Below are 14,871 nucleotides of genomic sequence, written 5' to 3'. Positions count from 1 at the left end.
TAGCTACCTTGGCCTAGCGTCTTCTATTGTACACTGAAAAGGGGGAAGTAATCAATCCTGTTAATTTGCTTTTTTCCATGAAACTATTCCTTTAAGAAGTGGAAGTAAACTTAATATAGAGGAGAAATAATGGAAACGCTGCACACAACTCAAGTTTTGCCTCTAGAGCATACTTTATCATATCCAAAAAAAAGAAGTCCTTTTTCATTGAATATCACATTTGAGTATTCCAGCAATATTCCATCCCACTTCTCCGCAAAGATTACAGAAGAAGCCGGGAAATGCCTTGTGTTCGAAGGAGATGAGGGTACAGGTACCACACACATCACTCCAGTCAGCACAGAGGTCATCCACAAAAACGCATCTCACACTCCCTCTACATTCTGCGACTAAACATTGCTTTGCTTTTCTTGGTTTTGGTGGAGTTTAATGGTCAGCAGCATACTCCTTCCAGTTGGCCCAACTCTGCAGGTGATGTCTGTGGTTAGGGAACTTTGGCCTCTTCCAGTTTGTCATCTGTCAGGTGTACGTTTTTCTCTGCTGAAAATGAAGAAGAAGGACAGACATTACTACCACTGGAATATGGTGTTCATCTGAATCACTGCAACAGCTAGGCTGAGCAAATCTACTGACACAGGCTTTCTACACATCATATGAGTTATGCAAGGGAGAGCAGGACACCGCCTACCACATTTTTTAGAGTATTTGAGCTAGATTGCTAATATTCGAACTGCAAGCAGTGCTCAGAACATTTTCAGCCAAAAGTGGCCCCATAGACCCCCTTGACTGTAACTGAGGCTGAGGCTTGCTGGAACAGTTGCTAAAGGGGAGGTGAACTCTGTTTAGTAGTATGCAGACTTAAGAGGTATCTTTGTATCCTTTGTATCCTAGTCTATACAAACTAGCTAAGGGTTTTCTGAGTAAATAAGAGATTGGATAAGCGTCTGCTAAACACCTTAAATGTAAATGTAATATCAGCTCAATCAAAGTGAAATATCAGCTGTTTTCTATCTTTAGGGGAGTTATTGATTTCTCAAATTGATTATATTGGGAGGTTTCACTATCACTTGTACATTCCAGTGGTTTCGCAACTGCATCCTCATGAAAACCTCTAACATAACCTGTACCTTAAAACAGTTATAATAGACCTGTTTTAACATATTGCCAATACATTATGACCAGCAAGCATACCTTTAATATAAGGGGAACATGGACGTATTATATCCTTATGTTCGGATATGAAGACCAAATTAGCATGGTTCCGCAGTGCACCTGCACCACTTCATAACGTCTTTCATAGTACAAACACCCCTGCAGTCTATCCAAAGGGGTAGGCCTCTTCCTAGTGGTTACATCCCATAACCGAACAGTAAGTTGCTCATACGATACAGTGTGTACTAATTGGATGGAGTGCACCCTAAGGCGAACCCTGGGTGTCAGCAGGGCAGAATTCATTCTTATTACACCTGCTCTCCCTGATCACAGACACGTTTTGTAAGTCATGTTTATTATGTATGTTAATTAAATGTTAATCAGTTCAGCTGATGGCTAGAAGAAGCCCACAGCTATAACCAAACTTCTCCAAGTCATTTCAGGCACATTTGTCCTTTTCTACTCTATGTTTTCCATTAACAAGCTTGGCAAGGGAACTTGCCTTCGGTTGCGGGTTTACACCTTTGGTACCATCTGAAGATGATGATGAAGAGCAGAGCCTCACCACCCTGAAATATGATGTATATTAGTGGAAAGAGAAACAGGGGCCCAATGACCTCTGGGGGGAATGCCACTTTCAAAATGGTGGAGCACAGCTGGATGTTTTGACAGCCGGTCTCCATTGCAATGGTCCTCTTGCACCTGCACAGAGTAGACGCTGGAATTGTCCGGCTTGCTTTTCCTAATAATCAAACTAGCTCGCCATTTCAGACTTAGCATTTACAGTTGATTATTCAGTAGAGGTGAAAAATTTAAAACAGAAGCAAGGTGCAGTTTTGACAGGATTTAATATTTGTTTGTCTATCACTCAGTTTCCACATTTGCTAGAAAGGCTTGCTCAGTACTCACTGGCCATTCTGTTTGAAGAGCGTTGACAAGATGTAGCCGAGCAGGTAGCCTATTAAAGGCATCAGAGAGGCCACTGCCATGAGTTCTGGAGAGAGTACTACCCACACTGTTCCACCAATAGTGATGCCAGACATCACACCGATCGCCACGGAGGCTATTAGCAAGATGCTGAGACCAACCTGTTGAAGACAGAAATGTCACATAAGCTTCTGGTACAAGGTCGGCATTTCTTTAACCAAGGCCCTCACTCAGAATTATGGCAACTGGCAGGCTAATGAAAATCCATAATACAGAGGCAAGCTCTTAAAAAAAGCTCATAAAAGTTCATGTCACTCATCTGCTGCGTTCTCCTCTCCCCACACTCCTCACCACACTCAGAACCCTGATTTTGGCCTAGAAAGCCAAGAATGGACCAGCCCCTCCATACCAAGAGCCCTTCGAGCTTTAAGTACAGCTCGGCTTGACCCGCCATCCCTTAAGATCCACAGAAGACAAGCGTCCAGGCTTTTTTCTGTCCTGGTATTGAAGTAGCAGAACTGCAGAGTCACTCACTGTCTTTAAACATCAACTGAAGACCCAGCTCTTCCGAGAGTAATTCGCGAAGTGTAGTGCCGAGCATTGTGGTCTCCACACTGGCTTTTGTATTAGTAGTATCTAAGCTTAGAGGTATCTTTTGGATCCTAGTCTATACAAACTAGCTCACTGAGTAAACAATGAAGCACTTTTGTAAGTCACTCTGGATAAGAGCGTCTGCTAAATGCCATAAATGTAAATGTAAATCTTTGTTTTTATATATATTTTAATGTTTATTGTTGTACTCTATTGTCTTAAACATGAACTAATTTCTGTAATGTTCCCACAACATATTTACTTCGGTCTGCCTTAGCTCCACATAGCAGTTTAGCTCCACCCATTCATAGTGAAGTTATAAAGAGTATTTCAGCCTGAACTGCTTTATAAATGAGGAGCAATGCAGCACAACCAATCAAACAGGGCTCATTTATAAGATATTTATCAGTCTTAAAGGCACAGTAACAAACATCCTGTTTAAAGTGATAAATAGAGGTTGGAAGTAGTTCTCCTGACTGTGTAATTTGCTCTTGCTCTGCACTTGTGGAACCCTTTTGGTTGTTGTAGAGAATCATATACAAGATCTTTACATTTTAGCATTTTAAAGTAGAACCATTTAACCAGGCAAATAACCATTTTCACTTTCAAATGGATTTGCAGTCATAGTTTCATTAGAACCATTGCTATATAGAACAACTACTTTTCCTAAAGAACCCTTGAGAACCCAGCGTCTAAAAGAGTTTAAGCTTTAAGTTACATCCAAGCAACACATGCTTTTCTCTCAGATTTGTACCTTAATTATCATTGGCGAGAAACGTGGTGCCCAGTGGTTGATGGCGATGCCAAAAGCACAGGGCACTAGGGTCATAACAAGAGCAATAACTATGCCAGCATAGGGAACCGCATTCTCCAGCCCAGAGAACCCTTGGCAGTACAGATAAAGGAGAAAGGGCATGGCGCCCAGTGCCAGGACCGTGGAGCATGTGGTCATCACAATGCTGTAGAAGAGAGGGAGATTTGGCATCAGCTAACAGTAGTCAAGTACGGTCAAATTTATTTGTATAGTGCTTTTTACAACTGTTGTTGTCACAAAGCAGCTTTACATAATTAGTCATTTGTAAAAGAAAAAGTAATTAGTAAAAGAATAGTAATAGTAATACAGTAGTAATGTTTAAACCTAGTGGTGGAGAGTAATGTGATCCAATCAGTAGGCCATATCTGCTTATACCTAGCTTATGCTGACCTACACTGAGTTGCTAGTTTATCAGGTACACTTACCTAGTGTCTACACTCAAAAGTACGTGGAGTATCTACTGATACTGTTATCAATCCCATACCATCCTTTTTTTTACAATAAGACCCCTAGGCCATTTTTTGTGTGATTTTGTAATAGTCTGACATAACTTTACTTTTATAGAATTTATAAAAAAAAGACAGGCACACATGGCATGTTATTTTCAGGAGACGTTAGGCCAGTGTTTCTCAACCCTGGTCCTGGAGGCACTTTGCCCTTCTCACCGAATCAATTTCGGTATTGATAACAAAAACCGAAAACAGCTTTAATAATTTTTTATTTTCTAAAACTTCAAAGCTATAAAATTAGCTATTTTATCTATTATCACTAAAGTTGCATGCAAAAGTGGCCTATCAACTACTACATTCTTCTACCCCACAGAAAGAAACACACAGCTAACAGCATGACTTCACACATGTGCTGTTTTGATCAGAAATTCAGACACGTCTGCAATTGGAGTTGTTGCTTGTTGCTTGTAAAGATTCTAAAAACATGGTTAGATAGGGTAAGTATTGTAACAAGTATTGCCATGAATAACCATGAATTTACAGGATGGTTTAGGGTAATGGATCGGATTATCAATATCCCATTGAATAAGTTTGGCCAGTACCAGATTGGTGCACCTATAATCAAAATCTTGAGAATTGATACAGAATACTGAAAACTGCTTTGATATTTTTTATTACTTTAAAATGAGCTATTTTATTATTTGAACTATTATCACTAAAGTTGAGCATCTGAAAGTGGGCTATCAACTACTCAAACATTGTTCTATGCCACCAAAAGAAACACACAGCTAACAGCATGATTTTTTGGGCAAGATTAGTTGCTTTGGGCAAGATTAGTTGCACAGGCTTGGATTGGATTCATTGGATTCAGGGGTTTAAAAGCTGGACTCTCACTGTGTCCAATAAATACAAATCTCAGATGACCTTCTCTGAAGCCCTTGAAAAATTATGAACCAGTCCATCTAGATTACCTTAGGTTCATGTCCCCCTGGAGCGCCAAGGCGAAAATATTAGAGAGGTTCCCTCCAGGACAGCATCCACAAATCAGCACGGTGACGGCCTCGATGGGCCCCAGCTGAAAGGCCTTGGCCAGGCAGAAGGCGGTGAGAGGCATGATGCCAAACTGAGACACCAGGGCTATTGCTACCCCTTTTGGCTTGAGGATGTGAGCCTTGATTTTGGCCATCTCCATGGTGCAGCCAAGGGAGATCATGGTGATGAAGAGGATTATGATGGTGAAGCTATTTATGGCCTTGTCCATGGCTGGAGAGAAGGGGGACTGGAATCCTCTGATGATGGTGCTGTTTTCTGAGGTGGTGTTGAGGAGGAGGTCATAGCTGAGGCCATTGCTGACTCCTCTTTGGTGAACTTCTGTAACGTTCATAATTGCATTTGGTGTTGCCGACCTTTAACATAAAATTACAAAAGAATTGCAAATGTATTTATATCATATTTTCTGTGGTTTAGCTGTAGGCAGAGCTTTTGAAGCAATCACTCTTGGAAAAGTGGAGCATGGGGTGGGCTAATCTGGCAATGGGGCCCACTAATGCCTTCACTGGACTCCTTATCCTCTGCTGTTTACACATTTCAGCAACACTGATTTATGAGGAATTTCAATCAAGTAAGGAATTTAACAATATTAGAGCAGCAATTAGGCCGAGAAATGGTATTAGCCACTATGCAAGCTAATGACATTATCATTTTTAGTCATATTTGGGGGGAAGGGTTCATACAGAGGTCTATTTATGCCACTGTTGTAAAAGTATTGTGAAATTTTTAACAAACTTCTAACCTTTTCGTCTGTCTTCGTCCTCTTTCTTCACTCTAACGCTGTTATCCTTCACTCGTTGTGCCCTAGAATATAAAGCCACCAATCCAAACATCAGTAAGGACAATGAAAGCTGTAGAAAGTAGCTGAGAAAACAATGATTTTGAGTGCAATTGACAGTTATGTCAGCTCTCGCTTTTACTGACTGGGTTTAACTCAGCTTGACTTACTGTGTCTTTAGTAGTCTGGCCAATGCATAATGGCTTTTTTGTCACCCAGTTGAAGGTCCGCTGGCCCATGGAGTTTCTAAATGAGCGTGTGACTTTCAGCTGCTGGAGAAACTACAAAAGGAGGCTTACACATTCCCCAAAAGCCAGTCTTCTTGTTAGAAGGAGAATGGATCCAGAAGACAAACAAGTCTTTGGTCAGGAGAGGTAAAGGCACGCATTTGGCTCCCCTCGCTCTTAGTTCAAACACATTTGGCATTCAGAGTGTTGCAATATCTGTCTCCCTTCTACTGTCTACTGGCTCAATTTATTTTATAGCTGGACTTTCCCAAATGCAGCAATGTGGATAAAAGCAAAGCATCTTTGAGGTGTAGTGCCGGTTCCCTGGAAACCATTAAATGCTACAGAACAGTTCTTTTTGTGATACCACAGAAGAAAATGTAAAACGTGCAGTAATGCTGTATGTTGAGATTCATTCTCAGTCAGCCACTTCTGAAATGTGCAATCAGTGAACCTCTTAAGCTCTGAGTGGCTAAGCTATGATTTCCTAGGTATTATTATCCAGCAATCACATGCAAACAGAGCAAACTAAGTTATTGTTAAAGCAGCTTTATGTGAGAATTGGTGTTACTTGCTCTTGGGCCACATCAAAAGGAAACTCTTTGCACATGCATTTCTGGACACTCTGAGAGATACAGAACCATCACTGAAAGAAGCATGTGGACGGTTGTGATAGAGTAATTATATAGGATTTTACACAAACATATAACTCAAGTTACGCAGTATTAAGATATTCTTTTGAGCATAGTCCTTGCTTCTCCGAAAATACACAGTGCAGTTAGCAAGATGCTAAGTCTGGGTAGGCAGTGACGGGGACACTACTCTCCCTATTGAAAGTCAGTGGAGCATCACAGTGATTTGGAAGCTACTATTTTAAAGGGAAAGGAATGCAAGTCTGTAATTGTATGGGGTCTAAGAAGCTACATTAGCAACATTAAAACAAGACATCCCATAATTTGAAACCACAATATTTCAAAGAACCTATTCCAAGAACCTCTACACTATGTGGAGATACGTTGAACTTTTGAAAAGCTTTTCATACTGAGACATCTCATTTCCCCTCTTAAAAGTGAAGGTGTTACAAAAAATGACTAAAGTTGATATGAAAAATAAAAAGAAACATTTTTGGTTACATGAAGAACCATTTCTGTAAAATAGAACCTTTTAATCTATTACACAATTTTAGCTAATTTAATTGAGCCACTCGCATTTCTTTTACTAGAATGTTTTTTTCACATAACCAAAAAGGTTTCTTCTATAGCGTCCCTCCAAAAAACATCTGTAGCATCTTTATTTTCTTTATTTTTATCATCATTCCCAGTGCCAAGCATTAACTAGGGATGTAGAGGGTTAAAGCGATGGAGTGATGCAATCCAATACCTTGGAGTAGCATTTGGACCCTTGAACCCTTGAATTGATCCCTAGGTAAGTTGGATAAGAAAGTGTCTACATACTATTGGACATCTAGTTTAAATTGCTTGGCTAAATGTGAAGCATTTGCTACATTTCAAGCCCTGAATTAAGTCAATCAAGGATTCAAAGGAATGTCTGGTGAGCTAAAGAACCTTTTTTAATAGCTATTTATGGCACTTCATCTCTGTCCTGTAAACCATGCACCTCAATGTTTGCAGTTTTTTTAATTTTTTGGCATAATTTGAATCTGGCAGTTGTTCTGTATATTGTGTCAGAACTGCATTAAGAATGGACCAATAGAAATGCTCTAAAATGACCTGGAATAAAAATCTCTTTACTTTGACTTCCATCAAAAGTTAGGAAGGTTGCTGCTGCTGTACATGTTTTTTTGCGTGGCAGCGATGATTTACAGCACAGCTGTTCAGTATGAGCTATGCAAAGTTCTCAGTAATTCAAAGTGTATTCTGCAAAAAAGAGGCAGAACCAAATATTTTAGCAAGGGATATGTAAATGCTAGAAAATAGCAATATCAGACCAGTTGCACTCCTGACAAATGGCATAAACCGATTTTCTTACCTTCATTTTTGTGAAGATGTGAAGTTGTAGTGCTGAAGCACCTCTGAAACAACTCAACCAGAGTCTCTGTATCTCTCTCTAGCTACCTCTCTGTCCTTCCCTCCCTCTCAGTCACTCCCACCCTCCCCTCTCACAAGCACAAACACAAATTTCTCAAATTATTTTTTGCATAACCCCTTTTGCTCTCTGCTCCGCAATCCCCATCACATGGTGTTTTACAGTCACATGGGATGAGGCCTCCTTCTGTGCAACATGCAACTGAATCAACACTCCAGGGCTTGTTGCGGACATCCCGCATCTCGTTCTAGGCACCAGATCATGCAGCATGTAGCATTCTACCTAGAGAGTAGAAGGAGAGTGATAAACCTAAATGAATTAACACTAAATGTCCAAAAGTATCCAGACAACTCCTCTAATTGGAGATCTCAGCTACTTTAAGGTGCATCCATTGCTGAGACAGGTGCCAGTCAAATGGGGCACTTTGGAGCAGCATGTGAGCCTGTGGTCATCAACTAGGGGTGTAGAGGGTTGTGGAGCAGTGGGACGTTGTTCTCCCGAGTGATGGGGCTCCATCCAATACCTTAGAGTAGCATTTGTGAAGCCTTTACTAAGCTTTACTTATTCAATTATTACTCAATTATACCCCTAAATTTAGAAAGCAAGTAGGAAAAGAAGGTGGACATCTTGTTTAAATTGCTTGGCTATATGTGATGTATTTGCTGCATTTCAAGCCCTGAATTAAGCCTTAAGGACTCAAGGGGGATGTCTGGCAACTTGTTGATCCACCAGTTGATCCTAGCCCTGGACTAAATAGTCCCCATTGATGTTTGCACCTCGCACTAAGATAGTTAGCATAAGGCTCATCTGTTGTTCAGCAGGACCCGAGCACCGTGGGAAAGCTACCAGCAACATTGTTGGGGCTGATTGTGTTTTTCAGGCTGTAATTGTGACGGTGGCACTTTATCTGGCTCTGCTGCCTCTTGGCACTCAAACCCATGCGCTGGACACAATCAAGCCTGGTTCTGTGCCAAGGGCCACAAGCTTCTTTGCTGGGGTAGTCCTCACTGCAGGCCACCTTTTAAGGGGAAAATCAAAAGACACAAAGGACAGAAACACAAAACATGAGAAAAAAAAAAAATGAGCTTGGGCCATTCTCCCTGGTGTCCATCTTGGAAATGTGAACAGACTTCACTGTAATTCCAGTTCAGTTCAGTTTAGTTGAAAAACCTGGTAAATGATTGTCCTATTTTGGGCCAGCAAACCTGCAAGCAGAATTCATGTTCAGGGTAATGTTCAGTAAGACAGGCCGAAAGTGTTAATACAAACTTCTAATGCCCAAGAATAGCCTTAACAGTTTGTGCAGAAGTCCCTGTAGTTACTGAATAATATACCTTAGTGTGTGTTAAGGGGTTAACTGTGTCAACTGACATCAAGTTCAGCTGATATTTATTTGTGTATCGTCTGGAAGTAGAAGTTATTACCATATTTGCTCATAACTTTGCCCAGAGGCAATGTATAGTGTGAATAATAATGGCCCTAAAATAGAGCTTTGCGGAACTCCCTATCACATTTGTTGCAGTTGAAAGATACATAATTTACCTTTATAAATAATCATAATGATAATGTTCAGTTAGGTAGGATTTGAACCACGTTAAAGCTTTTGCTGTGATTCCACCCATGTTTTTCTTTTCTTTTCTTTTTTTAGGAAAAAAATGCTCTATTGTATCAAAAGCTACACCTAGGTTGAGTAACACCAACAGGGATCCAGAGCCTTGATCAGAGGCAGTGCATTTATGATATTTGTCCATTTATAACTAAATATCATTTTAAATAGACATATTATTTTACATACATATTATTGTAATCATTTCATTGTAGTTGGTTACCTTTAGCCTACCAGGTGATTAGCTAGCTGTAATATTTCCAGTCAAACTGCTAAAGTTTAGGACTAGGTTTAATCCCTGACTGGGGATGCCTATATGGTTGAGCCTTTAAATGCAACGTCCAACCTCCACTCTCTGATTTCAGCTGGGTTCAACAGCTGCTGAGTTCCATTGACAGTAGAGGGACTCTTGAGCTGGTTCTGGACTCATGTGCTTTTGCGTGAGTTGGTACACAAGCAGGTTCTTCCATCGGATAGGCAGGGTGATTTCGAGTTAATAGGTAGACTGAGGTAGAGTCACTTCAGGACAGTTTCTAAAAGCTCTTTCCATCACAGTGATTTATTTTTTTTGCCACAGTCACATCAATGGTGAGTTTCAGTTTTCAGGGCTGGCACTTGGCAAACAAATAAAGCCTACTTCCTTCTCTTGTCAGACTTGCCTGAGAAGATCCGACTCTTTGTCTCCGCACAGCTCACCTAAAGGCTCCTGACTGCAAATATGGTAAGTAACACCTTGTGGATTCGTGTTCTCTTTATGCTAAGATTTTCACACATAGGTTTTTGCGACTAAGCATTTTTTTTTGCTGGAATGTCCAGCAGCTTTGTACACTTCCTCAGTCAGTTCTCTGTATGTGGGACATTTGTTTAAATAGGCAGAGTTTACTGGTATTCATTTTGCATTTGTATTTAATGTAGTTATTGACCTCATAGGCATGAATACTCTTCTACCTCTTTTACCTTGGCAATATGTTGTCACCTTAGTTGCTAAGCCCAAACCAGGTCACAACCAGACCACAGTCTATAGTAAATGATTTTCTTTCTAATGTCTAACTGAACATGACTACAATTTCAAGCCAGGGGTAAAAGGCAGGGGTAATTTTGCAATTATTTTCTGCACAAGAACATTATATTTATATTTGTATATATTTATATCTTTGAATTGACATTTATTCCAACTATTTTTCTATTTCTATTGGTCTATTCATTCAGAAGTAGAATTAATAGCACAGTGTGCAGAGCAGCTACAGGGTCCAAATCATGGAAAATATAGACAGAAATAGATTTTTTTTATTAGACAGCAACTATATATAAGAATATATGGTATATGGTCAACGTTGACGGGGGGAGGAAGGGGGGGTTCCCTGCTACCTGCCCTCCAGACCATCTTCACCATCTTTTGGGAAATCTGCATGTGCCATTCACCCTCCAGCCAAGTTAGAAAAGCCCACCAGCGTCTTTGATGTTGTTGCTGTTATTTATATTGCTGTCCGGTGTAAACTAGAGGAGGATGGGTTCCCCTTTTGAGTCTTGGTTCCTCTCAAGGTTTCTTCCTCTTGCTCTGAGAAGGAGGGAGTTTTTTCTTGCCACTGGCTGCCATTGCAGCTGCTGTTGTGATCATTTCTGTTGTTAAAAGTGCTATGTGAAAATAATCTGGATGTATTTAAGAGTTTTAAGTGTTTAAGTTTTAAGTTTTAAGTGTTTTCTGTGGAAAACTAGTTTAGTTACACAAAACATGTCATTTGAATGGTCACTTTGGCCATTCTGTAAGTATTGTTAAACTACTGTTACCTCCATTTAAAAACCATTTGGTTTTTCAAGGCTCACTCTGTCTCAGTTTGTCAAGAGTGTCTGTTCACAGACTGCAAAAGCTAAGACATGGTCCAAACATCTTCTGGCGTTAACGGTTGGCTCACATTGACCCTCCCAAAAAAAGCTCTTATATGAAGATGTTATCACTAACTGACGTTGGCCTAAGTGTTGTAATACAGACGTTGCAAGTTAGTCATCTTACAGTGGACAACGCCTAAAACCTGTTGCTTAGAAGTGCTGGGACTCTCTCATTTGCTGTGTTGTTGTTGTGTGTGTTTCTCTAGGGTCTGCCGGGCTCACTGGGAGCATTTGTTCTGCTGTGTCTGCTTGCTATTGGTTGCAGAAGTTCTAAAGCTGACAGTGTGGACATACAGACCCTTGCACGCATTATCCAGTTCTTCGACAACAAGTAAGTGAGCGACCTTGCGAGGTCATGTTCTGAACTGGAACTGGATTCTTGAACCGCATAATTGTATTTACATTTAAACAAATGAGTGTAAAACTAATTCTACAGCTTCCTCGAGCAGGCGACACTTATGTACACACACACACTCGCACGTGTACAGTCTTTGTGTTCAGGGTGTGGCCACATTTCCCATGCGTTTAAAGTATTAAAGTAGTTTTTATACTTAGTGTTCAAAAGTTTGGAACACTTTTAAGTTTTTAACAATAATAAAGTTGGATTAAAAAAAAAGTGGACTGAACCATGAGCAACACAACGCTATGCAACTACATGAAGTGCAATTTGCAACCGCAGAGCAAAAGCAGGTGTTGAGGGAGCAGGTGAGGTTCTCTGCAATTCCCAGATTTTTTAGTTTTGTCCACTTTAAGAGACAGGACGTTGGTTCCGCACCAGTCCGTTAATCACTGCACCTACTCTCTGTAAGCTGACTACACATTCCTACTGATGAGAGCCACTACAGTCGTATCATCAGCAAACCTGATGAAGCGATTCATGCTGCTCTTTACAGTACAGTCGTGAATTAGTGGAGTAAACAGCAGTGGGCTGAGCACTGAGCCCTGGGCGGCGCCAGTTGTTGTTTTTTTTTTTTTTACAGAATGTGATTCCAAGCTTTTGAAGGCTAGTGTATATTGGTCAGATTAATTACACCAACAGATGTATATCAGGAAAGCGTTCATCACTAATCATTATCCAAACGCTTCATCTAAGGCTGATGTTTGATGAAGACTGATTTCTACTTCTACTTTCTACAGCTACAAGAAAGTGGAAAACAATGCAGTCCGTCAGTATGCCGTGGCCATTAACGTCCCTATAAAGCAATGCCAAAAGAACTTTGCACCTGACCAAAGCAACTTCCTAACAAACGAGGTGGCCACCAATGTGAAGAACAAGATCTATGATGAGAAAGTGGCTCTGTATGAAGGCCAAGAGCTCATCGCTGCAGGAACGCTCAATAGAGGCAAGAAGTACAAAAGACACTCTGAGTCTATTCTCATGAACGCACCACCACCACCACCGCCCAACATGCCCTCCCCCATGGAAAACCTCCTGAACAAACAAAAAGATGAATGTGTGGTCTTCTACACCTACAACTCTCCTTGTGTCAACACCTGTATTGACGTCAAAGGCGAGTACAGCATCCTGAAGATGCTGGACAGTTGGAGCAAGCGGGGCGGCCTGAAAGCTTTTGTCTTCAGAGACATCTGGAAGTTTGACACTGAGAAAGATCTGAAAGAGAAATTCAAAGCGATCACCCAGTATGTGCCCCTGTATCGCTGCGTGTCCCCTCAGACATGCTATGAGTGCCTGCAGGGGGACAACATCAATCAGAATTGCGTGCAGTAGTTTTAATAAGCAGTTATTCTTTTCATGCTCATTTCCCTTGCCTCAGCTTTTTAGAGTGGACAGAACAGCCACTGCTTTAGTAGAATAAAAAAAGTAATAAAATAATAATAAATATATATATATATATATTAAATAATAAAAAAGTCATAAAAAAACTCTGCTCTGAATAAAAAGCTTTTTGATCAGTACAAAGTTGTGTGTTTTTATTTGGTCTATTTGATCTATTTGATGTCCACATGACTTACTCTTACTTGTCTCAGATGCTGAGATAAGCAGTGTTGTGTCTGGTCTGGCTGCGTCTGGTGTTGTTGTTGGACTTCTGCTTCGGACATTTTCACGACTCCTGGCCACAGTGTTGTTTGAGCTTGCAAATTCAGAGGCAACAGGGCTTTGCTATTAGAGCTGAACAGCGACTCGCTACTTCTGCTTTACTTCAGCACAGCGGGCTGGCTGACGGCTATTGAAGGACACTTAATGACCAAACCTTAATCTAATAGTGATTACAGCAATAAGCTTCAGTTCTGGATTAAAATGTAGCACTGATAATTTTTTATATAGTTTAAAAGACTTGTGTCAACCTTTAAAAAGGGGCATCTTCAAGGTTCTCTATAAAACAGCGATAAGTCATTCATTTCCTGGCATGGAGCTGACCTTTCAGCACAGTACACATGTTTTTAATTGGGCTGAGATCAGGACTTTGGGAAGGCTATTCCAAAAGCTCAATGTTTACCTGCTTTCTACACTGTGTTCGGGGGCCCTGTCCTGTTAAAACACAAAACTGTGTCCAAGTTTCTACTATCTAGCTGAAGGTTTAAGAATTACGATAAAGAATTCTGAGCTAGTCATCTGTCTTCAATGCGTCATGTGTGTATCAGTTTCACTGGCAGCCCAGAGCATGACACTACCACCACCATGTTTAACAGCTGAAAAAGTGCTTTTGGGGGGAAAGCCTTATTGTGGTCAGTCCACTCTTTGTCTCAAACCTTTGTTTTATCCGACTATAAAACCAAATTTTGTCCATGTGGTCAGCTGGTAACTTAAGTTGAGGTTGTAGGTGTCAATTTTGGAGCAGGAGCTTCTTTCTTGAAAGGCAGCCTCCCAGTCCATAACAATTTAAAACTCACTTACCTGTAGACAGTGACACTGGTGGTCCAGCAGCTTTCAGTTCATGGCAAGTTAAAAGTTGTCAAGTTAAGAGACCTTTTGAAACTTCCTGAATGAATGAATGTGGGCTGTATGGGGGTGTATGTTTGACCATATATATCATTTTGATCCTAAGTTAATTTCAGAAAATAAAAATGCAAACAATTCTGCATTATAGAAATGAACCATCATGAATCTCACAGATATTTGGTTAGAACTTTTCTTAATAATAAATTTAAGAAAATTTAACAGGACATTGGTGAATTAGGCCCAATGTTTGAAAGCATTACTACTGACTAATTTGGTTTCGTGCTGCTTACTGATAAGGTGTTTTGGGGCTGGAAGTAATGTTTAATTTTCCAGTAGTAGCAAAACAGGTTGCTTATATTTAAAAAAAATAATCTAGCTCAAGGAAAAAAAATGTGTACCCTTCAAATGTGGTACAGCAGGCGGTACAGCAGGCAGTGCGTGT

General features: G+C 40.4%; 2 protein-coding genes across 8 annotated transcripts; one reads left to right on the top strand and one right to left on the bottom strand.

Annotated features, from left to right (window-relative positions):
• Positions 1-149: 149 nt before the first annotated feature.
• LOC140564357 (hepatic sodium/bile acid cotransporter-like) lies at positions 150-8,075 on the bottom strand. 7 transcript variants are annotated; one of them, XM_072689739.1, is made up of 8 exons: positions 7,978-8,075; positions 5,932-7,865; positions 5,726-5,787; positions 4,905-5,339; positions 3,425-3,629; positions 2,062-2,240; positions 1,655-1,854; positions 150-540 (listed from the first exon to the last, which is right to left on the bottom strand). In XM_072689739.1, the coding sequence occupies exons 4-8, from the start codon at positions 5,315-5,317 to the stop codon at positions 485-487; spliced, it is 1,053 nt and encodes a 350-aa protein (XP_072545840.1). In that variant the 5' UTR covers positions 5,318-5,339; positions 5,726-5,787; positions 5,932-7,865; positions 7,978-8,075; the 3' UTR covers positions 150-484. The 7 variants fall into 7 exon arrangements, with proteins under 7 accessions (XP_072545840.1, XP_072545841.1, XP_072545842.1 ...); XM_072689740.1 differs by having other exon boundaries at positions 5,932-6,079; XM_072689741.1 differs by having other exon boundaries at positions 5,932-6,042.
• Positions 8,076-10,060: 1,985 nt separating this feature from the next.
• Positions 10,061-13,448, top strand: LOC140564828 (uncharacterized). Its single transcript, XM_072690490.1, has 4 exons — positions 10,061-10,150; positions 10,294-10,361; positions 11,734-11,858; positions 12,665-13,448. The coding sequence occupies exons 2-4, from the start codon at positions 10,359-10,361 to the stop codon at positions 13,254-13,256; spliced, it is 720 nt and encodes a 239-aa protein (XP_072546591.1). The 5' UTR covers positions 10,061-10,150; positions 10,294-10,358; the 3' UTR covers positions 13,257-13,448.
• Positions 13,449-14,871: the final 1,423 nt, after the last annotated feature.

This window comes from Salminus brasiliensis, chromosome 10 (genome assembly GCF_030463535.1).
Source record: "Salminus brasiliensis chromosome 10, fSalBra1.hap2, whole genome shotgun sequence".
Taxonomy (NCBI): Eukaryota; Metazoa; Chordata; class Actinopteri; order Characiformes; family Bryconidae; genus Salminus; species Salminus brasiliensis.
Note: the sequence above shows the minus strand (reverse complement) of the source record. Positions and strands in the feature narration are given on the sequence as shown.